The following is a 27,398-nucleotide window of genomic DNA, read 5'->3' on the forward strand; positions in this document are numbered from 1 at the left end:
ATAGTTCCTCTAACCTTTGTGCAAGAAAGATTGGCCAACTCAACTTAAAAACTTACACTAATCAACATTTGTAACTAACCTATAGATAGTTTTATGTAGCATTTGTATACTTAAAGGAAGACAAGTGGCTCACATTTAAGTTTTTTTCCATGATTACTCAGCATGATACAATAATATAAGTAGTGAGCACTTTCAAAGGTGTTCTTGTATCTAGGCATAAGTTTTTTATCATCAACAAAATCAGTTGTCACATGTCATGTATTATAGTAGTTGAAAGCAATTTTCAAATAGAACCATTGTCACTTCATAGCATTGTTCTCGATTTGGTGTAGTAAGGACTCAAAGGGGCATTTGTTACAATCTTGTGAAAGACGACAAGCATCAAACTCTCGAAAACACCAAACTCTTGAAACTGTTTGGTGTGCTAATATACTCTCATGATGATACTTTTGTGTTTCTATACAAGCATGGTATTTAACCAATCATCCTAGAATAGAACAAGAATTCCCAAGTTCAATGCCACAATCTTTCATTAGAAAAGCTGTGAGAAAAGTAGTCATTTTGCATGAGCAAGAAAAGTTGGCTGGGTCAATGTCAGTGGCATAGCAAGTTCTTATTGAAGGCCTTTGGTTTATGAGGGCCTGAAGCTTTCAGAGTAATACAGGATTAATCCTCTTTAAGTTAAATCGCTGTTTCTAGATTTTAGACACTGTCAAAAAATCCTGTTTCACTTATCACTGAATTGAGGACATTAAACCCTGGTGCCTCAAGTGCAACTTTCCTCTTCAAATATATCACAACTTTTCTACAGGGGAGAAGACTTTTGCACAACTCATAAATCAGGCATCTCCAATGGATGACACTGCTGCTTAATTACCCCAAGAAGTTCCAACTAGGTGTGATACAGCTTGGGGAGATTGTGTGCAACCAGAGAGTAAGACTTAGGTGCACAGTACCAACTAGATGAGTATTGACTTTAGTTACTCTTTGGGTTTGCCGTAGTGACTTCTTTATACAACGAAGCACCTCTCTTACTAGCCAAAGATGGACATCTGTAATAGGGGATGTTATCTGGAGGAGAGAACTGGGATTGCTTCACAAGAAGACATCTCACTCTATCAACATCATGGCCTGTTGTAAGACCAGATAAAGTGCATAGTTCTTCTAGATCTCCTTCCTGTAAAAAAGGTGAAAAAACATTAACTCAGAAAAACATCTACTGTCAGATTAGTAATCTATTAGAGAAGATGGTTGTCCTAAAACAGAAGTGGTCACGGTGCCCAACACTGCACATTTCTCCTTCTAAGCACCACTATCTACAAAGCCCATCTCATAAATAGAATTTCATATTGACCTCAAAGGAGACAACTTCCTCTAGAATAAGCCAGGAGCAAAACAGAGTGACCAATAGTAATGGGCTGCTCAGGCCTTAGCCAGGTGTCATACAGGTCTGGATGTCATCAGCCCTTGAAATTTTAGATTAGTTATCAGTCAGCCAGCCCAGGTAAGTTTCAGCCTGTGTTATCTTGAGCCCTGCCATATGCAACCTTAAATCTTGGAAATCGATTGACTAGGACAGTTTCAAAAGTGACAAGTTCCATAAGTGAGCAGAAGTTGAAAGTACAACTGTACAAAGTTGAAAGTAAAGGTTGGAACATCCATATTGTATGTTGTACTTTGCATAGTCATGGAGTACTTTTTTCTTTTTCCATAAAGAGCCACTCATTTGCTACCAGAACTTTATACTCTAGCTAGAGGACACTTTTGTTAATAGCAGGGGATGAGGCTGCCACAGTGACAGCACAGGATACAATTGCAGAGATGAGATACCCAGTTATTTATGCCCGGCACACAAGATTGCACCCTTGCTTTTGAGACAGATCTAACTCTCACTCTCTCTCTAGCATTCACTATTCTCCTCTCTCTCTCTCTCTCTCTCTCTCTCTATCTATATATATATATATATATATATGCGTGTGTGTGTGTGTGTGTGAATTTGCCGATTCTATGGGTAGCGCCCAATGTAATTTGTGTGGTGTGGACAGTATCTTAGAAACTTATAGTGACACTAGGCTCTAGAGTAAAATAAACCTAACTCTAGTTAGTTGGTGGAAGGCTGGTTAGGTCAACCCTTGACCTAAACATAAGTTGTGCTTTCACTCTATCTTTCATTCTAGCAAGTACACTCTTCTCTTTTTGCTTCAGCTCACTCTCTTGCTGTCATTGTCTCTCCTCTCTCTCTCCATAGTTTGCTGTCATTTCTAGCATCTGGTATCAGAGCAGCTCGTACATGCGGATTCCGTTCAGCCATTGTCAGCCAGTGCCATCCCGCCCAAGGTCCTACTACTACCAGCTTGGTTCTCAGCTTGAGGAAGAGTTTTCAGCTGTTGTGAGGTGCTGCTGAAGTGGAGGAGGAGCTGTAGCTAAGCCATCTCTTGTTTACTCCAGATCTGTCCATCTACTCCAAATCTGTCCATCTGCTCCAGATCTGTCCAGTTCAGCCATCAGCTCCGAATCTGTCCATTTGCTCCAAATCTGTCCAGCTCAATCATCTGCTCCAAATCCTAAAAAGTGCAAAAACCCTAATTTTCAGATTTGGGGTTTTCTCGAAATTTCTGGAATTTCTAGCCTATTTCAGCCATCTCTTCTCAAATCTCAGCTTGTGCTGCCCAAAAATTTGGGGCTTTTGCTAATTTTTGCTCCCAGAGTTCGAATTGACAACCAGTTCGAAGAAATTTCTCAATTCTCAATTTCTTGGATATTCCCACAAAAAATTGGGGCTTTTGACTGATTGGAGGCCCTTTGTGCAAATTGTTACCAAACTCATAGACATTGCGCAATTTCTTTCACATTGGCTCAAGAAAATTTGGGGCTTTTCAGTTTTTTGGATCCAACACGCATCACGAGGCAGATTTCAGCTGTTGTTCACTAGTGACACACATCCTGAGGCGACATTTTTGCAGAAATTCCAGCTGTAAGGTACAAATTTCTTCAAAAATTTCAATTTCTTTGAAATTTTAGAAAGAAATTTAGGGCTTTTGCCCGACACGCACTCCAAGGCAAGCAACAAGCAGTACAACAGTATTTAATTGTTGTTACACTCAGATTGGCCAAAGAATTTTAGGAAAATTCAATAAATTTTGGTAAGAATCAGCATTAAGCTGTTAGATTTTGTACTTTTGTGGGTACACATTTCGAGGTGGATGTGGTACAGCGGTATATTGTTGTAATTTACTGGCTGATTGCTGATTTGAGTGGCATTGTGCACACTTTGGCATTTGTGTGATAGTTTGGTACTTGTTTCTTAATCTCGTGGGCGATTTTGGTACTCTGAGGAGTATACTCTATACTTTAGCATTGAAGTATTTAGCTGCAGATTTTTGTCTATCATGAACAACATGGCACGTCAGGGGAATAATGATCAGAGCAACATCCTTTGTGTCCTCACTCAGGAGGACAAACTTGATGGCCCAAACTACCCACTGTGGAGTTTTATGGTCTGTAACCTTCTTCTGGCAAAGGACTTGCGGGACTATGTTATACGTGATTTGCAGCAACCATGAGGTCTAGCACCCCAGACACCTCAGCGTAACGCTCGGGGACAGGTTGTTGGTGTTGGTGGTGGTGGTATTGGTGTTGCTACTGCTGCTGGCCCTCTCCCTCCTACCGAGGATCAGAGGAAATGGGACTCAAAAAATGCACAGTCACTTTGTTTGATTGCCTTGTCAATGAAAAGGGCAATTATTCTGCACATTCGGTCTTGTAAGACCTCAAAATCAGCATGGGATGTACTTGAGCGTATGTTTGTAGCACGCAATGATGCCAGGATATCCTATCTCCGCAGAGAGTTGGCCAATGTGACCATGGATGAAGGTGATAGCATGACAGAGCACCTTACTCACATACAGGCTTTGCGTGAGCAGCTACTCAATGTTGATAAGGTCATTCAGGATGTCGAATTGGTAAACATCACACTGAACTCTCTTCCAAAGTCATATCTTGGTTTCCACACCTCTTTGATGTTGTCTTTGAGGGGGGGCAGCAGCCCCTTACATTTGTGGAGTTGGAAGGTCTCTTGTTGCAAGAGGAACACACTCGGAAGGATGTGGCATTGTGTTTTGGTGATGTGGCTATGCTTTCCAAGTTCAAAGCCAAAGGAGAAGCCAAGCAAAATGTAAAAAATTAGCAAAAGGGTAATGTTAAACAGCCATCAAATAAGGTTGTCCAAGAGACAGAAAAGACTAAAAAGAAGGGGAAATGCCATTACTGCAAGAAGTCCGGTCACTATATCGATGAATGCAGAAAGAGATTGGCCAAAGAGAAGAAAAAGAACTCCGGATTGGCTGTCCAAGAAACATCAGCCAACAAATCTATTGATGATGATACTTCAGCCAACTTTGTAGAGGAGAACTATGTATTTCTCACATGCAGTTATGATTCTTTAATGGCTAATTCAGCATTTAATGCTACTGAAATGCAACAAACATGGTATTTTGACAGTGGGACATCAAAGCACATCACTTCCAGGAAGTGTTGATTTACCTCTTTGCATTCAGTCCTTGCTAGGAAGCATGTTACATGTGTGAACAGCAGCAGTTATGATGTATGTGGCATTGGGACAGTCACTATTACTCCTGCAGATGGTTGTGATTTCATACTTCTAGATGTCTTATTTGTACCTGGCATTACAAAGAACTTGTTGTCTATGTCTGCTTTTAATAAGTATGGCTTTCAGGTCATCTTTGAGGATGACAAATACATTGTTAGAGACAGAGAGATGGATTATGTACTTAGGCTGTCCGACGCCCTGCATAAGGGTCTATTTTTGTTGGATACATATGACAGATAGTCTCATGATGCTTTACCAGTCACTACTCTTTCGCCCGCTCTGTAAAATGCGAAGCTATGGCATGCTCGCTATTGACACATGAGCTTTGGGAGTTTGATGACCCTTCAGAGGTGTCATATGGTAGAAGCATTGCCTCCAGTGGAGACTTCACCTCCTCATGCATGCGAGGGATGTATTTTGGGCAAGATGCATAGGTTTGCCTTCAAAAAGGATGGTGCACTGCGTGCTGTCCGAAAAATGCAGCTTATTCACTCTGATGTTTGTGGTCCCATGAGGACATATGTACTTGGAGGTCATCAGTACTTTGTTATATTTATTGATGACTACTCTCGGTATATATGGGTGTATGGGCTGACGGCAAAATCCGATGAGTTCATGCATTTCAAGCATCTTGTTGCAAAGCTTGAAGCTGAAACTGACTTAAAAGTACAGACACTTCGCACAGATAGAGGGGAGCAGTACATGTCTCGTGCTTTTGAGACATATTTGCTTGATCATGGCATTAGGCATCAAGCCACTGTTAGAATGAATCCTCAGCAAAATGGTATTGTTGAAAGGAAGAATCGGATTCTTATGGAGATGACTTGTTGTATGCTAAAAAGCAAGGGGCTATCTCATAAATTCTGGCTAGAAGGCCTTCAATGTGCAAATCATGAGTTGAATCGTGCACCCACTAAGGCACTGAAGACGATCACACCATTCGAAGCTTGGCATGCCAAGAAACCCAAAGTAGACTACTTTCGGGTGTTTGGTTGCATAGCCTATGCACATGTTCCGAAAGAGCTTTGTGGGAAGCTTGATGACAAGGCTGTAAAATGCATATTTATTGGCTACAGTTCGAAGAGCAAGGACTATCGCGTGTATGACCCACGGACGAAGAAAGTCTTTGTCAGTAGGGATGTCCTCTTTGCTGAAAATGCTGCATTTTCACATGATCAGTTTCAAATGCCAACCACCTAGGACATTGGTGATGTCTTTCAGGGTCTTTTGCCACTTACTTTGGAATCTGTGCCTGCTGTAAATGGCAGGACAGACTTAATATAGCAAGCTGTTGCTGCACCATATGCTCCCGAACAGCAGGGTATCGATGATGGTTTGCCACATGTAGTGGAAGAAGCAGTACATCATGAAAGGGCTGCTGTAAATACAGCCAAAAAAATCTCGAGATGGCTGTTACAAACTCTTCTAGAGAGTCAAATGGATGCTCCTATACCTCAACGCACTAGAAGGGCTGCCAGAAATGCAGCAAATGATGTAGGGGGGATACATTCAGCTGATTTTACGGAAGTAGATGATTGTGATGACCATGTGTTTATGAGCTCACTGTTGGGATGATGATGAGCCTACTTCCTTGGACAAAGCTTAGGATCATGTACATTGGATGCACGCCATGTAAGATGAGTTAGACTCTATTGCCAGTAAGTTTACATGGGATCTTGTGGATTTACCACCTGGCAAAAAGGCCATTGGCACAAAATGGATTTGTAAACTCAAACACAAGGCTAATGGTACTATTGACAAGTACAAAGCAAGGTTAGTAACAAAAGGCTATGTATAGAAGAAGGGCATAAATTATGAAGAAATGTTTGCTCCTACATCCCGTATGAGTGTGGTGAGATGTGTGATTACTATGGCTGCAAATAATGGATGGAAAGTACATTAGTTGGACGTTAAGACAACATTCTTGAATGGGGGGATTTACATGAGGATGTTTACATGTCACAAACTATAGGGTTTGTGTTTAAGGGAAAACAACACATGGTATGCAAACTGTGTAAAGCTCTTCATTGTCTCAAATAGGCTCCTCATGCATGGCACTAAAAAATTAATGCTTATTTGGCCAGAAAAGGGTTTAAAAATAGTCCAATTACTTCCACTCCCACTCTATATATTAAGAATAAAGGGAGGAAGGGAACTTGCTAATTATCATTCTTTATGTAGATGACATGCTGCTTATTGAACCTATAGAGAGAAAATTTGTAGATTTTAAGGTTGAATTAAAACATGCATTTACTATGCCAAATATTCTTTGGGGTGCCTACACTATTCTTTGGGGATTCAGTTTACCCAAAATCAACATGGTATCATCATGTCATAGTCACAATATATGGTTAAGATGTTACATAGGTTTAATATGCAAGATTGCAAACCTATGTGCACTCCTATGGAGCCGGTGTCTATGCATGATGGTGACGAGATATCTAATGTTGCAATTTATAGCCAGGCTGTTGGCTGTCTTATTTATCTTTGCAACACACGCCCTGACATTTGGTATGTAGTATCTCAAGTGAACAGGTGTATGCACAACCTATGAACCATACATTGGCAAGCTATTAAGCGAATATTCGGATGTTTGCAAGATACTCAATCACATGCATTATTATTTCCTAAAGGGAAGACTTACACTTATAGCTTATAGTGATTCAGATTGGGCTGGTGATGTAGACACTAGGTATCCACTAGTGGACATTGTTTCTTTTTGGGCCATTCATGCATTTCATAGCTAAGCAAGAAACATCCTACAATGGCTACCTCATCTTGTCAGGTTGAGTACATGGCTACTTTCATGACAAGTGTGGAATGTGTATGGTTGTATAGTTTGTTGGCTGATCTTCATTTATGATTGGAGAGTCCTACACCCATTCTTTTTGACAGTCAGAGTGCTATTGTAGTGGCACGAAATCTTATGTTTCATGCTCGCACGAAATCATTGAGGTGCATTACCATTATGTTAGAGAGAGATGCTATGCTCGATCAGCTTGATGTATGTATCCACATAGAAAAATGTTGTAGACATTTTCACCAAGGCACTACCACATGAGAAGTTTGAGGCTTTTTGAAAGTCCTTAAACTTATTTTCCTCTATCCTTGTATTTCATCACATTGGCACTGCAAGGGGGTGTTAGAATTTATTAATTCTAGGTAGTGCCCATGCAATTCGTGTAGTTTGGATACTTTAGTGTCACAACATCACTTTAGTGTGTGTCTACCTAGTGTCTTCACATTTAAAAGTAGTGACACTAGGGACTAGAGTTAGTTAGCTTAACTCTAATCAATTGGTGGAGGGCTGGTTAGGTCAATCCTTGACCTAACTTAAATTGTACCTTCACTCTATCTTTTTAATTCAGCAAGTACCTCTAGTCTCTTGCTTCAGCTTACTCAGTGTCACTGTTTCGTTTCTCTCTCCTCCATAGCTGATTTTGATTTCTCACTAAATTGAGAAAGGGTTATAGATTGTATGATAGGCTTATAGAACGGTCTTGATCTCTTGCTCCTAATCATCTCTACTAGGCATAGCATGCGGACATTGCCCATTTTGGGACAACTCCTCATTTTGGGGACACTTGTCAAGGTCCTTTGCCTTGATTTGGACCATCTCTGCATGTCATGGTGATTGCTTTGGCCTTTTGGCCCATACCTTAATCTAAGTCTTGCAAACCTCAATCCAATTGTGTGGCTTGAGGTGGCAAGGTCACATACCTCGATAGCCGCACTAGTATTCTTAAATTTAGGACACTTTGACATCCTTCAATATCTCCAGTTTTGTGTGCTTTTCATTTGTCTTTGCATTGTTTAGTGTGGATCTCCTAGGGTTTTGCTACTCATTCCAGTGTTTGTCTGAGCTGTTAGTGCCAGCTGGCTACTCCACATGCCATGTTAGCATTGCGACTGCATTTATTGTAGTTGGCCAGTTTTTTTGGCATTTTTTGGTAGAACTTCGCCAATTTTTGGCTTTTATTGCTATTTACAGTAGTATCAAATAAGAGGCAACACATTCTTCCTTACAGATCTTCAGCACACTCTGTCTCTAGCATGCTCCTCCGACGTTGCTATTGTCATCGTCATTCACAGCCTGATCTGGTGCCCTCATTGATTCTATGGGCCGTGTGTAGGGACTAATCAGTCCATTCTCTTTTCTCCCTTCTGTATTCAGTATTCATTTCAGATTCAGCGCAGTGTATTTCTTCATCTTCTCTTCTAGCAGTCTCTCTGTGTTCATGTTTCTCTTCTGTTGTGCACTCTCACATGGTATCATCACCAAACAAGAGGACACACAGTTTCTTGCAGCCGAGGCGACCTTTTCAAACTGCGATTACTGCACTGTTTTGCTGGAAATGACATTCCCTCCTGCTGGTGATAGTCTTGAGGGCAGCATTTTGCTGAAAATGCAGCGTGCTTCCTCAGGTGATAGTCTATCTCCACTAGGGTGCAGGTTTTCCTTGTCATTTTGCTGAAAACACAATGGTCTCTGATAAGGGCGACAGCATATGCCTTCCAGCGGACCATCTACATCGATTCTTGATGATCTTGTAGCTATCTTCCACTGGCGTGGGGCTGTTGTACAAACACAGGTGTTGGAAGGTGATTTGCACATTATAGAAGATGTCTCATCACCAATTTTTCAGCTTTGATTACTCAGAGGATGAGGTCTCTCATCATTCCTCTGAGAGACGATAAGATTATCAAAGATTTGAATCCCCAGTCAAAACTCCCCATGTGGAGTGATCCTCCTCTCCTCCCTCCCTCCATGTTTCCCATAATGCTCGGTCTATTGGCCTGAAGATGCCTTACATGGCACCCACAATACAGGTACCCGTGCTTTCTTCTTTGCCCAAAGAGGAAAAATTCCGGTTTCAACTATTTCCTCTGGTCATGGAAGGTCGAGTGCATTCTCCACACCTTCAACCTTTGGGAGTTTATCTCTCTTCCCGTTTCCTGAGCTGTGGAAGATCCCAAAAATGGGAGATTGATGGATCGTGTAGCCTTATGGGACTAGCTCAACTCTTGAGTCTGATCCTCTCTTTTTGAGTTTACGAGATTTTGTCTTGATTCATGTTCGCAAATCGAAGACTACGGTGGAAGTGTGGAAGAAGCTTGTATCTCTTTACCATTAGAAGATGTTTGCCCACATGATCTCCTTGGAGAAAAAGCTTTGGATGCTCACTGTTGATGACTCTCATTCTATGAAGGATCACATCAACAAATTGGAGGATATGCGGGATAAGCTTGCGTCCCTCAGAAGGATAATATCTTCAGAGGATATGCCCATGATTCTATTGACTCAGCTGTCATCTCCTAGATGTGATGTTTTCTACACTAGCCTTTTGACATCAAGGACTTAAGATAAGCTTCTTTAGGAGGAGCTTTCACCAATTGTCTTGGAGCATGATAAGCATCTTAGAGAGGTGGGGACTAGTGGATCCGACTCCATGAAGGCCTTTATAGCTGGTTCGGGAGTAGAGAAGAAGAAGCCTAAGGCTCAACCATAGGAGGAGAAGGATGCACATTGTGGGAAGGGCACTCATCTTGAGGAGGAGTGCTGGCAGGAGTACCCCCATTTGAAGCCCTAGGAGGGGTCCAAGGATTCAAAGGCCACACCCGCTACCATTGAGTGTGTCTTCGTATCAAAAGTAGATGCAGTGAGATGGAAGCATGGAAAACTGCTATGATAGACTGTTGAATACAAGAGACAAAGGAGAGAGAAAGAGAGACATTGCAAACGAAAGGGACATTGCACAGAGAACTTAGAACCAAAGAGATACTCAGAAACTGGAATCCATATAGCAAGATATGAGACAGTACAAAACCAATGTGAATCACCGGCGGCTGTGAAGATGTTGGCACCTGCTCCTCTCCCTCCACCAGATACTGTCAGATCATAAATGACAGATGATGCATGATAAGTGTGGAGGAGTCTGAATAAATAGGCAAAATTAATGTGGTGGCCTACGTGTAGTGAAGGTTCTATCTTCAACAATGGCTATGGTTGGGGGGGGGCGAGAGAGAGAGAGAGAGAGTGTGTGTGTGTGTGTGTGTGAGCAGCAGTAGAGAGTAAGAGAGAGTGAGATGCATGATGTGTGGGTACAAAGAGATGTACCTCTCTTAGGTTTTTATGATACTTATATGCAAAGTACAAGTGCTAAGGGTGCTTCAGTTTTTGTGATAGTTATATGTAAAGTCAAGTGCTAAGGGTGTATTCACACCCTTTTATACACGCTAAGGGTGTGTTCACACCCAAGCACGTATAAAAGGCACAATGGCCCTTTATTCCCGACAACCTCCCATCTAAAGGTAGTGTGTCTCAAGGTTGAGAAAAGAATCAACTAAGTCTTAGTATGTACAAAGCTGAAATACATATACTATCCAACTTCCATCATTTGTTGGCAATGAGCAAACGACTCTGCTGGAAGACCTTTCGTGAGAAGATCTGTAGGATTATTATCTCTATGTACCTTGACAAGCTCAATGCTTTTGCTATCAAGTACATTCTTGATAAAGTGATACTTCACCTGTGTGCGCTTCGTCTTTGCATGAAAGACAAGAATCTATGCTAGCATGATAGGACTCTGACAATCAAAGTCCGTAAAGCCAACAATAGATGCCTCTTGCTTTCCAAAGTAGATGCACAAATCCTTTGTGTCCTTAAGATATCTCATGATACCTTTCACTACTTCCCAATGCTTTCTACCAGGATGTGCCATGTATCTGGTAACCACTCCCACCGCAAATGCTATGTCACGATGTGAAGCAAAAATAGCATACAGCAAGCTACCCACAGCTGAAGCATCTAGGATCTTGGCCATTTCAACCTTTTCATCATCAAATGTAGGGTTGTTCTCTGCACTGAGTTTCACATATGGAGGCAATGGTACACCATTGCTTTCTCCCCTTCCATTTTGAAATGCTACAAAATCTTGGATACATACTCCTATTGCGATATATAAAGAAGACCTTTCAATCTACTCCTAAGTATATGCATGCCAAGAGTACGATTTGCTTCACCAAGATCCTTCATATCAAAGCTGCTATGTAGGTTTTGCTTCAATGTGTTTAATGCATAAATATCCCTACCACCAATCAACATGTCATTCACATGCAAAATTAGTATAATAAGGCTGCCATCTGCTGCCTTCTTGGTATACCAGTAGTGATCCACTTGACCTCTCTTAAATCCTTAAGATTGTATGAATGTATCAAACTTATGATACCATTCACATGGTGCATGTTTCAGCCCATACAAGCTTTTGTTGTGTTTACATATCATCATGAGATTGCATGAATGTATCAAACTTATGATACCATTCATGTGGTGCCTATTTCAGTCCATACAAGCTTTTGTTGAGTTTATATATCATCTTTTTTTGCCCCTTAGTCACAAAATCTTTTGGTTGTTGCATATATATGTCCTCATGCAAATCACCATGTAAGAAAGCAGCCTTTACATTCATCTATATGAGTTCCATATCCTCACATGCAACCAAGCTCTATATGGTTTGCAAAGTAGCCATTTTGACTACAGGAGAAAAGATCTCATTGAAGTCAATCCCATGTTCTTGCTTGTACCCTTTGGCAAAAAGTTGTGCTTTGTACTTTGGAGAGGAACAAAAGGTGACCTTCGTCTTGTAAACCCATTTGCATGGTCGGATTTTTTGTTCCAAGGCAAATGCACCAAATCCTAAGTACCATTTTTCTTTAGAGATTTCATCTCTGACTGCATAGTTATGCCATTTCTTGTTGTCCTCTCTATCCATTGTTTCCTTAAAGTATGACAATTCAACATAATTTGTCAGCATGACATAATCAACAACATAATTCGCACCAGGAACAAATAGGTTGTTGGCCGACCAACGTATTTTATTGCTTTCTTTTGTGCTATTTATTATCCCTTTCCAGCTTGCCCTCCATCACTTGTCTTCCAGGAGATGGTGAGAGAGATTCAACTTGAGGAGATACATCGACAACCCTTGTATATCAGCCCTCTTCATTTCAACATTCATTCATTGCAGATTTTTGTGTTCTTCTGTCTCTCTTCTCTCTCCCTTTCTCTTGTGTTAATTGTCTTTCAGTTTGTCTGTATGCTCTCCCTCATTTGTTGCACTTTGACATGGTATTAAAGCAGCATAAGAGGGCTGATTGATCCTGGGCACACGTGATCGGGAGGATTCTTTGTGACAAAAGTTTGAATTTTTAACCTTGGAGGTTGCGGTGAACATGCTATGCATAGAGGAGTGAAGTTGCTGTTTTTTGCAGGTCTTTCCTATTCACGAAGGAGGAAAGGTTGTGTTTTTAGCTTTTTGCTTCTGTAGATTTTGAGTTTTTGTCTCCTTTGGCAAGCAAAACTCTTTGAGGACGAGCAGAGGAAGGCCTAGGAGACATTGGCACCATGCGTGGAGTTAGAGGGGGTTGCCCTTGTTTTTGTGTAGGTCATTTCATTTACAATGTTGACCGAAATCGATGTGGAGTTTCGAGCTAATTTGGTCCGTAAGGTCCTCTGTTATTGGCTCTTCCTTCAGATCAAAAGCTTGATGGGGAGAATTATGCACTTGGTGTGTAATGATGCTTGCCATCTTGGAGTCTTATGATTTGGCAGAGCTTGTGACCGAGGCTATAGACCATGCTATAGCTCATGCTACTTCCAAGCTTTTTGTAGATGAGAAAGCCGAGTTGATGAAGGTATAGGCACATTGGGACAAATTGAATACTTACATCCATTCTTTCCTCTTCTCTCTTGCACTCCAGCAATCATTGCTCACATCAAGCACTTCATCGTGGCTCGGGAGATATGGCTAGAGCTAAATCAAATGTATAATCGGATGACCGTGATGAAGCCTGTGTCTCTAGAGGTTCAGATGAGGACTTTGAGTCCTAACAAGTCTTCTTCTACACGGGAGCATGTCAATAAGCTTCGGCAATTGCAGATGTAGGTCTAAAACGCAGGGAAGGCCATTACCTTGGAGGACATGCAATAGCTCTTCTTTCTCAGTTATTGCTCCGATTCAATGCATTCTACTGTGCCTTGATTGCTTTAGGGCGGACAAAGACCCTTAAGTGGGAGGAGTTTGTTTCTATGGTCTTGGACGAATAGGAACACCTCAAAGGTTAGAATGCTACCAAGTTGGAGGCTTTGACTAGATAGTCTTTCCAACAAAAGGGAAAGAATAACAACAAGAAGAAGGACGAAGTCCAAATAGAACAAAGCCAAGGAGTCTACTCGCCACATATGTAGCAAGACAAGTCATTGAAAGAAAGATTGCCCCAACAAGGACAAAAAGATTCCAAGAAGAAGAAGACTACAAAGGACTCAGGAGCGCTAGCTGCTCCTTTATTGGCTGCCTTCCTCCATTTGGAGATGTGGTAGAGGATGTTCCTACAATGGCCATTGATGTAGCGTTGATGGCCCCGTTGTCTCGCGAGTGGATTGTGGACAGTGGTGCTTTTCGCTACATGACTTCTTCAAAAGGATTTGCCCATATGCATTTGATGCATGGGAAAATCCTTAAAGGTGATAGTTCTTAGGTTCCCATTAAAGGCAAGGGTGATATGCAATTGATTCCGGATAGGCAAGGTGATGCCCATACATCAGAGGTGCTCTATGTGCTGGGTCTAGGGTATCACCTCCTTTCAATGCACAAGATCTATGCTCTTGGTTTGATAGCTAAGTTTGATAAGGACTCCTTCTGAGTTCTTGATGTTGTTTCTCGAGAGGTTCTTTGTGCAGGACATAAGGAGAATGGAGTCTACAAGATGCGGTCTTCTTTTGTCTTTTCTTCTCTTCTTTTTTCTTCACAGACTTAGACTGAGCTTTGGCATGCTTGGTTTGGCCACCTCAACTACAAGTACCTTCGAAAGGTAGCTTGTGGTCAGTTGGTACATGGATTGCTAGAGATTGGGGTGAGCCACGTGGCATGTGTGTTTTGTATTCGTGGCAAGCAACATAGGGATGCTATTCCTAGCAAGGCTTTAAGCTAGGCTAAGGAGCTCTTGGAGCTTGTTTCGATAGGCTTATTTGGACCTATGTAGACAGAGTCCCTTAAGGGGAGTTTGTATTTCATTCTAATTGTTGATGATTTTAGCAGGATGACATGAGCATATTTGTTGGCTTGGAAGTCTGGCAGGAAACTCAAGACCCTGCATTTCGACAAGCTAGGGGAGTTTGTCTCCCACAAGCTAACTTGTTTTTGTGCAGACCATGACATTCACCAAGAGTTAACCAACACGAATACCCTTGAATGGCATATTGGAGGGGAAGAATTGCAGTGTGATAGAGATGTGGTGGATTATGATGAAGCATTGACAGTCACCTTAGTGTTGGTGCGCCAAAGCAGTGGCCATTGCTGTTCACATTCTTAATCGATCCCCTACTTCGATGGTGGCTAGTATGACCCCTTTTGAGGCTTGTTTTGGATAGAAGCCGGATGACTTTTATTTTAGGGTGTTCGGGTGTGATATCTATGTTCACATCTCAAAAAAGAAGAGAGAAAGTTTGAGCCGGCTTCCAATAGACAAGTGTTTCTGGGATATAGCTCATAGTCTTAAGGATATAGGCTTTATGATCTCGCTTCGCGGGAGGTGTACACAAGTTGCAAGGTTCGGTTTGTGGATTTTTTAGCTCCAGAGGGGGGTGTTTAGCATCCCGTTCTTGGAGATTGAGGTGACAGTTGGGCACTTGCTCTAGTGCCTTTTGAGCCTTTGCCTATTGAGGCTCCACCCTAAGTGGAGAAGGAGATTGCTTCACCATCGGATTCACTTGTTAAGTCGTCCCTAGTGGATATTCTAGAGACTTTGGTAAATGGACAACTGTGGGGGGAGTGTCGGCCTCATCCTTGTTGGGATCGAGACACACTTTGTGATTTAGGGATTGAGGGAGCCCTTGAGGAGAGGCAGCCGTAGGATGGTCTGCTGCGGTCTCGGAGGAACTCGGCACATACCACTTATTTGTACTAACTGTTGTTTGATGACCTGTGCCATATGTTGGGTTTTACTCATGCCTATGCTCACACAGGAGTGTCAATGATCTGCATATAGGACATTGGGGCACTTTTTACTCTCCACAAGAGAGGCTTTTTCCCTCAGTTACATTATTTTTCATCTATGTATTTATATCACACATTTTGGTCACTTACCGCACATTACACACATCTGTGTGTCAACGCACTTTAGGTCACTTACACAACCCTAAAGTCTAAGGGTTGTACTTTGTACTTGGTATCTTACTTTTCAATCTATCAAGTGTCGAGGGGTGACCACGCACTCTCTCTCTCTATTGTCTATTGGAATAAAGGCTCATTTGACCTCTGTGTATAGTATACACACACATTATTCAGTTGTACATGTGAATGCACCTTTATATGTCGTAAGTATAAATACATTTTATTCTTTGTGTACCAACACATTGTTGGTACACTCAAATCTAATTGGACTTTTACTCTTTCTCTCTGACTCAAGCCGTCACTCTCATGCTCACTCCTCAAATTGCTGCACATCCCCCACTGAGATCCAACAATTGCTATCAGAGCTTAAGGTTTCGTGCGCTTTCCGAGGCCACCGACAGGAGACAAATAGTGGGCAACAGTTAGGCGACAATCAAGTCGCAGTTGACGGGCTCACTACAGGGGTCATAGGTAGGTGATATTGCAGCATGTGGTGTGTAGGCGATGTGTCGGGCAACAAGCGATAGGCGGGCGACAGGGTGGTAGTCAGGCGACAGGGCAGTAGTGGGGCAACAGGGCAGCAGTTGGGTAGACGACACACATAGCGTGGACCATTGTGGCCGATAGTTGACAGTTCGCCACAAGGGCCAGGAGCCAATAGGTGACGACCAGGTGTGACAGCCGTCAGTCACGCGACAGGGCAGGGTCAACTAGATCCCCCCCCCCCCCCCCTCCCCCGCAAAAAAAAAAAAAAGAGAAAATTTCAAGTTTATTCTATCCCTCTCTTTGATGGGATTCACGCGTAGTAGCACAGTTTTCAGATTTGCGCAAATTTGAACCAGAAATTTGGGGCTTTTACCATATTTAATTCTGTCTATGCCTGGTTGAGACATTTAGGTTAGAAATTACAGACATTGCGTGTTGTGACCTCAATTAAATTGGGGATTTTGCCAAATTTGTTAGAATTTCACTCTTTTGAGTAAAATTTCTTAACATTGGATCCTAGAAAATTGGGCCTTTTCATCTATTGGTAAAATTTTGCTCACCTGGGTCAGATTGGCTGACATTTATGTACTTTTGGACCTGAAATTTTGGGGCTTTGTGCAGAATTTGGTAAATTTCTGTGTTTTTTGCCCGTGTGGTGGCTGGTTCATGTACAAGCAACAGAGATTTATTACTGTTTGAGGAAGAAGAGCAATGTGCTTGCTAGTTCAGCTTGTGTTTCTGCAATTCAAGGGCATTTACTCTTATGTTTGTGATAAAATGGCTGCAACTTCCTCCAGTTTAGACATCAAGAGTTTGATGGAAATCAAACGGTTTGATGGTCATGGCTTTGACCTTTGGAAAGACCATATGCACGGCATTTTGTTCCTAAAGGATTGTGAGGATGCTTTGCAAGAAGATAAACCCGCACAAATGTCTGATGTAGATTAGGCCAGAGTAAACAAAAAGGTTGTGGCTTACATTAAGATGGGTGTCACTGATGACATCTTGACAAACATCAAGGGTTTAGATACAGGTTATGCAATATGGGAGAAGCTGAAAACTACCTATGAGACCACCACACCTGTTAATTAGGTGCATTTAATGTGCAAGCTGGTGAATATGTGATTGGATGAGTCAAAGCCTACAACAACTGAGCACTTGAGTGCATTTACAGGCATTTTAAATCAGCTCAAGGATGCAAATTTGGATTTTGATGATAAGTTGAGAGCAATCTTTTTTATCATGACATTGCCTGACTCTTGGGAGACCTTGGTAGTTTCTCTCAATAATAACCCCAATATCTCATATGATGGGGTAAGGGGTTCAATCTTGAATGAAGAAATTAGACATATGTCTAGTGGAGAAGGCAGTAACTTAGCTTATAATGTAAGAGGCAGGGCTGAAAAGAAAAATGCAAATGCAGGACAGAGGAACAGGAGCAAGAGCAAAGGAAAAGAAAAGAGTGACATTACTTGCTATCACTATGGTTGAAAGGGCTACAAGAAACTTGATTGCAAGTATTACAAGAAGGAATAAAAGTGAAAGAAGAATACAGGAGATAAAAAGGAGGAGGATAAGACAGATGCATCTGAGGCAGCCAAAGGCAAGGAAAAGGCCAATGTGGCCTCCAGTGTGGTCATAGAGGAGCTTTTAGATACAGAGGCTGATGTATTATGTGCAGTTGATTATGATACCTATGCCCTCGTATGTCACGTGCAGGATATGCAGATTACCGAGGCTAATGTGATTGATGGACTTTTGTCAGTTGATGATGGTGTCACTTAGACTTGGATTGTAGACTCTGGTGCCTCTTTCCATGTAACTCCTTCCTTGGAGTGTTTTGCTATGTTCAATGCAGGCAATTATGGAAAGGTGTATCTTGGAAACAACCATGCTTGCAACATTGATGAGATTGGCACTATACATTTGCCTTTAGACAATGAGGAAGAGCTTGTGTTGAAAGATGTCAAATATGTGCTTGGTATTAAAAAGAGTTTACTATCTGTTGGTTAGCTTGACTTGCATGGTTACACTACATTGTTTGGTGGTGGTTTGTGGAAAGTGAAAAAGGGTTCCATGCTGATTGCAAAAGGAACTAAGAAGGCCACTTTGTATTGTTTGCACTGTAAAGCTTTGAATGGCAAGTTTCTTACAGTTGTTGAAATTGCTAGTCACTTGGAGTTACAGGATAAGAGATTCGGCCATATGAGCCAGAAAGCACTTAATGTCCTTACCTCTCTAAAGAGGGTTGATGGAAAAGGCTCTAAACTTGACTTTTGTAATGAGTGTCAGTTTGGAAAGCAAATAAAAATTTCCTTTTACTCTGGTGTCTCTTGTAAGTTTAATGTCTTGGACTAGGTGCATTCTAATGTATGTAGTATGCTCGTGAAATCGTTGGGTGGTGCTGTATATTTTATCTCCTTTATTGATGATTGTTCCAAAAAGATTTGGGTATACCTCTTGAAAAAGAAAAGTGAAGTGCTTGCTGTTTTTAAAACTTTTCATGCATTCGTGACCACTCAGACATGTAGAAAGCTTAAATACTTGAGAACTGATAATGGGGGTGAGTTTACATCTACTGAATTCAAGTCCTTTTGTGACTTAGATGGTATTAAGAGGGAGCTTACAGCTCCTTATATCCCTTCGTCAAATGGGGTGGCTGAAAGATATAATAGGACTTTATGTGAAAGAGTGTGGTGCATGATGTCCACTGCTAATCTCCCTCATGAATTTTGGGGAGAGGCACTCAAAACTACGGTTGACATTTGCAATCGCTCTTCAAACAGGTCCTTAACTAATGGCATCCTTGAGAAGGTTTGGTTTGGTAAATCGGCTTCATATAACCATTTACACATATTTGACTGTGATGCTTTTGTACATGTTCGAGATGAGCTAAGGAACAAACTTGACCCAAAATCCACCAAAGGTATCTTCATGGGCTATGGTGATGAGGGTGAATTTGGCTATAGAGTGTGATTATCTCAGTCCAAGAAAATTATTCATAGCCGTAATGTTGTGTTTAATGAGATAAAATTGTTGAAAGGTACTTTAGCCTCTAATGAAGATATGAAAAAGGTCAAATTTCAGAATTTGCAACCACCTATTACTTCAAAAAATGAGCCTCATGGTGCTGTACCACAGGCTGAAACTGATGATCAGCCGATTATTTTTGAGATAGATGATGATGGACAGCAAATAGGAGCACAAGGAGGTCATGGACAACAAGATAGACTTGTTGATTATGAAAATGTAGGTGCTGGTAATGAAAATGAAGGTGCTGTATAGTATGAACAGCATACTGAAAATGACCTACAGTAACCAATAAATGCTGAAAATAACATATCTCCAGATGTAGACCCAATTCCTGAAAATGTTGATCATTGGGTACGCAAGTCTACATGCATAAGAAGGCAACCACATAGGTTTGACCCCTCCTTGCATTATGTGATGCTTACAGATGATGGTGAGCCTCTTACATACAAAGAGGCCAAGTCATGCGAATTCAACAGTAAGTGGGAGCCAGCTATGCAGGAAGAGGTTAAATCTCTATATGCAAATGATACTTGGGATCTTGTGTCATTGCCCAAAGGAAGGAAGCCTCTTTCAAACAAATGGGTGTACAAAGTAAAGACAGTTGATGGGAAATCCAAGTACAAGGCAAGACTGGTTGCTAAAGGGTATGCATAGAAGGAAGGGATTGACTTCCAAGAGGTCTTCTCACCTATTGTGAAGATGACCACTCTACGTGTGCTTTTTGCTCTCACTATTGTATTGGACTTAGAGCTGTACCAAATGGATGTAAAAACAACTTTCATGCATTGTGACATTGATGAGGAAATTTACATGAAACAACCTGAGGGGTTTGTAGTTCCTGGAAAAGAACAAATGGTGTGTAAACTAAAACGTAGCCTGTATGGGCTGAAGGAAGCACCACGGCAGTGGTACAAAAAGTTTGATACTTTTACGCTATCTCATGGGTTTACATGCAACCATGCAGGTCATTGTTGTACATGAAAAATGATACAGATGGTAACCCCATCATACTTGTTTTGTATGTGGATGATATGTTGGTAGCTGGAAAAAGAAAGACTAGCTTGGATGCTCTCAAAAATCAGCTGAAATCAGCCTTCTTCATGAAAGATTTGGGGAATGTAGAGCATATTTTGGGCATGAGGATTTGCAGAGATAGAATGTAGAAATTGTTGTTTTTATCTTAAGAAAAGTACATTGAAAAGATATTGGACATATTTAACATGGCTGAAGCTAAGCCTTTTGGGGTACCCTTACCTCCTCATCTTAAGCTTAGTAAAGCCAACAACCCAAAAGATGACGTGGAAGCAAATGCTATGAAGGGAGTCCCTTATTAATCAGCTTGTGGCTCACTTATGTATAGTATGGTTGCTACTCATCCAGACATTACTCATGCAATGGGAGTTGTTAGTAGGTTTATGTCAAACCTTGGCAAAGCACATTGGGAGGCTGTCAAGTGTATTCTTTGATACCTAAAGGGTACACAAAGAAAGTGTATTTGCTATGGGTTATTGTGGTGCAGACATGGCAAGTGACTTAGACACTCATAGGTCCACTAGCGGGTATGTCTTTACAGTTTGCTGATGGGGCCGTTTCTTGGTGTTCCAGGTTGCAGAACATTGTCGCACTGAGTACTACTGAAGCTGAATACATATCAGCTACTGAAGCTTCTAAGGAAGCTATATGGTTGAGCAGACTTGCAGAGGATCTCGGCATGTCTATGGGTACTGCAGTTTTGGGATGTGATAGCCAGAGTGTTGTGTATCTGGCTAAGAATGCCATGTATCATTCATGCACAAAGCATATAGATGTGCGATATCACTTTATCAGACAGATTCTAGAAGATGGTCTAATCACATTGACCAAGATCAAAACATGGGACAACCCTGCAGATGTTCTCACTAAAAGTCTAAGCAAAGCTCAACATGAGCATTGCATACGACTAGTGGGAGTTGGTTAGAGGTTCACTTCGGACCTTTAAGTGGGAGGTTGTTGGGATAAAGGCCCGTTTGACCTCCGTATATAGTACACACACACATTATTCAGTTGTACATGTGAATGCACCTTTATATGCCCTAAGTATAAATACATTTTATTCTTTGTGTACCAACACATTGTTGGTACACTCAAATCTAATCGGACTTTCACTCTCTCTCTTTGACTCGAGCTGCAACTCTCAGGCTCACTCCTCCTCGAACTACTGCGCATCCCCAGCTGAGATTCAACATTGTCTTGTTCACTCTGAAGTTGTACTGCTGTTCTTTGACTTCAACAAATGGTATTAGAGTAGTCCAGTCACATGTCTCATGACCTGTGAATTTGCTGCCACCTTCAGCTTGCACAGTCCCATCAGCTGAGAAACAGCCATCAGCTCCTGTCTGCTCCCGTCTACTCAGTTCGTCACCTACCCTATGCCACATCAGCAAGGCCGCCTTGTTTCTGATGCCACTAGCTGCTCTGCCATGCGCCAGCTCAGTCCCACTCCTGTTGCCCTGGTTCCTGTGCAGCTTTCTCAGCCAGCGCCGCTGACTGCCACGTCAGCATGTTTTTGCAGTCACTGTCAGAAACCCTAATCTGCAGAACAGTCCCAGGCTGCCATGTCAGCAGCTGCCACAGGTATATTTCATTATTTTATTCAGAATTCCAGAGCCAAAGGAAAGGGCTTTTGCAAGGATAGGTCAATTTTTGCTTTAGCAAGTGCTTCAGTGCACAAATTGCAGAAATTTTCAGGCACACTGGGTCAACAAATTTGGGGCTTTTGTATCTTTGGCAGTCATTGGCACATGTATTGTGGCTTCATTCAAAAATTGACTGAAATTACGCATATTGGACAGTCAAATTTTGGGGGTTTTGTGTTTTAAGTGCTGCTGAGCACTTTTATTGCATTGGGCAGCATGTTGCTTATTGAAATCTGAAAAATTTCAGCACACTGAGGCAGTAGTGGCCAAGTGTGACACGATTTAGTTGATTACAGCTTGGCATTTGCTGTAATTTCTAGAAATTTGAAGATTTCTCAGTCAGTCAGCTTTTGTTATTGCTCTTGTGCATTTGATTGAGTGACATCTATCATAGCAGCTCAAGGACAGGGTGGTGTCTTCACTTATGTATCAAAAGAGGATAGATTGGATGGCAACTCTATTCTTTGTGGTCCTTGATGATGAAGAATATGCTTGTTGCAAAAAATCTTTGGGATTATGTCAAGGGGGAAGAAGTACGTCTTAGTGATTTGGCTCTTGCAACTCCTCCACAAGGAGGTTGTGACCAAAGGCAAGAGGGTGCAACTACAACCTCTCAACAAGGAGCAAGATGTAGACAAGTTGCCGCTCAGCCACCACCCCAAAGGATAGCTGCACAAAAGGCTTGGGACACTAGGGATACCACCCCAAAGAACAGCTGCACAGAAGGCTTGGGACACTAGGGATACCCAAGCATTGTCACTTATTGCATTGGCAGTTTAGTGGTCAATAATCCCGCATATCCATTCTACTGCTACTTCATGAGTAGCATGGCTTATACTTGAGCATATGTTCGTTGGAAAAAATGATGCTCGCATTTCTTTTTTGAAGGATCTTGAAACTGTGAAGATGGAAGAAGGTGATGCTATGCAAGATCACCTTAATAAAATTTAGGACTTGCGCGAGTAGTTGATTAATGTAGATGAGTATTATTCTGATGCTTAGATGATTTCTATGACTTTGAACTCTTTCCCACTTTCTTATTTGGCATTTCATACAACGTTGAATCTTACAATGCAGGTTTCTACGTAGCCACTTATTTTTCTTCAGTTGGTTAGCCTATTGCTGCAAGAAGAACAAACAAGGAAGAATAGTGGAGTGGATGTTGTAGCTTTTGAACAAGCTTTTATGGCAAACAGAAGGGGAAGGGCAATCAGCCCAAGAATGCTCAGCAGAGTTTTGGAACTTCACAGAATAACAAGAAGCAGGGAGGCACATGAGCCAAGAAGGGCAAGTGCCATTATATTGTAAAAAGCCAAGTCATTATGTCATAGAATGCAAGAAATGAATTGCCAAGGAGAAAAAAGAGTCTGGGATGTTAGTTTTAGATGCACCTTGTACTGCTATTGCTACAAAGTCTGTGTTGTTCGTCATTAACCTTGACTACTGTTTTTATACTTGCAGTTATAATGCTTCTTGGGTAAACAGAGCATTTAGCTCTACAGAGGATGCTAGTACTTGGTTTCTTGACAATGTTGCTTATTCCACAAGGATTTGTTTACTTTTGTTGTTACAGCTCCTGGCAAGTTAGTGCAATGTGCCAACAATGCATCTTATCTTATTAAAGGTATTGGAGGGATTGTTTTGAAAGCCATTGGTGACTCTATTATCCATTTGCAGGATGCTTTATATGTGCTAGGGATAAAGTAGAATTTGTTGTCCATTTCTTTTTAGCAAAATGTGGAATGCAAGTTACTTTTGATTATGGTAAGGTAAATGCATGGTCAGAAATAAGGAATTCTTGACTTTAGTACTCACTGGCACATTATGTCATGGACTTTATGAGTTAGATGCTAACTCAGTTGATCAATCAGTTTGTTTGGAATCTACTCCTACTCTTGCTATGTCACAAGCAGAGTTATGGCATGCTTATATAGAGCATGTGAATTAAAGCAGTTTGATGCTTATGCAACGTACTCAGTGTGATGCATTTTGGGAAAAATGTATTAGTTTTCTTTCTCTTGTGATGTTGCTTTTAGAGCTATGGCTAGGTTGCAGATTGTGCATTTAGATGTATGTGGACTCATGCAGACAAAGTCATTAGGTGAATGTTATTACTTTGTCACCTTCATTGATGACTTTACATGTTTTTGTTGGGTTTATTCATTGGTCAAAAAGTCAGAAGTGTATGATGCATTTTTGGTTGTCAAATTAAGACTTTCCGTTTAAACTGAGGGGGGGAATATATGCCTTGCTGAATAATTTTTCGAAGCAAAAAAGGTATTGCACATCAATTTACTACTACATATACTCCACAACAGAATGGGGTTGCAGAAAGGAATAATCGGTCACTCAGAGATGGCCAGATGTATGTTGAAGGCTAAGAAATTGCCACATGTATTTTGGATGGAATTAGTTATGTGTGCTTGTCATGTTTTGAATAGGTGCCCTACTAAAGCATTGAAAAATACAATGCCTTTTGAGGCTTGGAACAGTTGTAAACCTTCAGTTGGTCACTTTCATACTTTTGGGTATCTTGCATATGCTTATATTTCCAAGGCATTGAGAAAAAAGTTGGACAATAAGGCTATCGAATACATATTTACAGTAGTGAAAGCAAAGGGTATGGATTGTATGATCCTATTTCCAAGAAAGTTTTCGTCAATAGAGATGTGATTTTTGATTAAAAATCAGAATTATCTCTTGCTGGTTATGACACATATCATGCTGCAAAAGATGTGTTTGAAGGGCTGTTGCCTATTTCTTTTGGTGATACAGCTCGAGCTTCATTAAATGAACAAGATGTTCATCAAGTTGCTCCATTAACTAATGCAAAAATTCAGCCTGTGGCTGATCTGAATATTCAGCAAGATATTGGACAATAGGTTTATCAAAAGCATGTACATAATCAAAAGGTTAATAGATGGTACTTGCAGACTCTACAATATAGTCATCTGGATGCTCCTCTTGCTGGTCGTACTCGAAGACAAATACGTTTGCATGATCATGCTCATGGTATGGAATTTGTTATGGCAGCAAATACACTTGATGATAATGAACCTGATTCTTTTGAGGATGCACAATAGTGTGTGCATTGAATGGCAACAATGCAAGTTGAATATGATTCTATCATGAAAAATCAAACATGGGATTTAGTTACATTGCTTGTTGGAAAGAAAGCCATTGGTACTAAATGGGTCTATAAGCTAAAACAAAAAGCAGATGGATCCATTGATAAGTACAAGGTGAGGCTTGTGGCAAAAGGCTATGCACAAAAGAAAGGTATTGATTATGAGGACACATTTGCTCCTACATCTCGCATGACTACGATCAGGTGTATGGTTGCATTGGCTGCCCATTATGGTTGGATTGTGCACCAGCTTGACATTAAAACTACATTTTTATATGGGGAACTTTAGAAAGAAGTGTATGTTCAGCAGTCCATGGGTTTTGCAGTTAAAGGATCGAAACACTTGATATGTAAGCTGAAAAAGGCTTTGTATGGTTTGAAGAAGCTCCACGAGCTTGGTATGCCAAAATTGATGCCTTCTTACTTAGCAAAGGGTTCATTAATAGCCCATCAAAGTCTACTCTTTACATATGCAAAGACGGGGGATCCTTGTTGGTCATTTGTCTTTATGTGGATAATTTTCTACTCATAGGGACGCATACCAATCAAATTTCAGCATTTAAGAAAAATTTGTAGCAAACTTTTGAAATGTCAGATTTGGGGCCTTTGCATTACTATTTGGGCATTCAGTTTATTCATGATACTAGAGACATTGGATTGTCACAATCCAAATATATTGGTTAACTCCAGAGATTTGGCTTCCAGGATTGCAAGCCAGTAAGCACACCAATGGAGACTGGACTTGAGTTGTCTTTGCATGATGATAGTGATATGTTTGACATTCATACATATGCTCCAACAATTGGATACTTTATTTATTTATGCAACACAAGACTAGATATTCAGTTTGCAGTTTCAGCCTTGAGCAGATATATGCATAGCCCAAGCGTGTCACAGTGGCAAGCTGTGATGCCAAGGGGGGGCTGTTGCAGTTACATGCTTACAATGATTTCGATTGAACTGGAGATTTTGATTATTGTCACTCTACAAGTCGAAATTGTTTCTTTCTTGGCTCTTCTTGCATTTCTTGGCTTAGCAAGAAACAATCCACTGTTGCCACATCGTCTTGTAAAGCTAAATACAAGGCAACTTTCACTACTATAGTTGAATGTGTATGGCTGAGATGTTTGTTGGCTGATCTTGATGTATCTCTCACGGAGCCTACTCCTTTGTTTAGTGACAATTAGAGTGCCATTGCAGTGGCACGGAACCCAATATTTTGCACGCATTGAGATACATTATCACTTTGTCCAAGAGCGGCTACATGCAAGGGATATTAGCCTTGTGTATTGTCCTACCAACAACAATGTGGTAGACATCTTCACCAAAGCTCTTTCTCGTGGCAAATTTGAAGCATTTCACAATGCTTTAAATTTTATTTCCTTTGGTGGACGATCCTTGTATAATGATCACTTATCACTCCAGGGGGGTTTGTTGGGTCATGCCTAGGCTCACACAAGAGTATTACTGATCCACATGTAGGACACTGGGGCACTTTTCACTCTACGTAAGAGAGGTTTTTTCCCCCTGTCACATTATTTTTCATCTATGTATTTATGTTACACATTTTGGTCACTTACTGCACATTACACACATCTATGTGTGAAGGCACTTTAAGTCACACAATCCTAAAGTCTAAGGGTTGTACTTTGTACTTGGTATCTTACTTTTCAATCTATCAAGTGTTGAGTGGTGACCACACATACTCTCTCTCTACTGTCGTGTTCACTTTGAAGCTATACTGCCGTTTTTTGACTTCAATACCATACAGGATAGGGAGCTCACCTTCGTGAAGAAGGCTTCGTAGTAACAACATTTGAGGAAGGTTATGGAGCAGGAGTTGGATGCTATTGAGTGTCACCATTTCTACCATTGTCACTGCCATTCAGTCTCTTCTTTCTTCGTCAAACAATTCTGCCATCTACAATACCTAGCTCTACCACGTTTTGGTATGCTGATACCCCATACCCACCTAGGCTTCTTGGAATTGTTGTTTGTTGGTGCCATAGCTCCCCAATAGTGCTGCATGGGCCAATAGTTGTAACATTGATCTGGTTGCTTCACAGTTCTATTAGTGCTATATGACGTGTCTGCCGCCTTCGCCCACCTGATCTACTAGTTGTTGCCTATCAACACATGCCAACCCGTGGCCTGGGACGCTGGTCGCGCCGACAGTCCATTTTGCCTGTAGCCAATTGTCACCGCCTGCCCCTCCTGCCGAGATGAACACGTTGCCATGACACCAATAATTCGACTGCCTATCTATTGTTGGTCAACAAGTTTTTTTAATTGAAGGC

At 41.2% G+C, this 27,398-nt stretch overlaps 1 protein-coding gene across 1 annotated transcript in view; it reads right to left on the reverse strand.

The window, feature by feature from the left end:
- Nucleotides 1–278: 278 nt before the first annotated feature.
- LOC148024383 (uncharacterized) overlaps nucleotides 279–27,398 on the reverse strand; it is a 72,362-nt gene continuing 45,242 nt past the window's right edge. Inside the window, exon 8 of the mRNA XM_087694029.1 lies at nucleotides 279–1,177. Coding sequence (XP_087550155.1) covers nucleotides 977–1,177 — 201 coding nt within the window. The 3' untranslated portion in view covers nucleotides 279–976. The remainder of the gene's footprint in view (nucleotides 1,178–27,398) is intronic.

The sequence above is a fragment of the Lygodium microphyllum genome, chromosome 15, assembly GCF_053477565.2.
Source record: "Lygodium microphyllum isolate KBCC chromosome 15, Lygodium_microphyllum_v1.1.10, whole genome shotgun sequence".
NCBI lineage: Eukaryota > Viridiplantae > Streptophyta > Polypodiopsida > Schizaeales > Lygodiaceae > Lygodium > Lygodium microphyllum.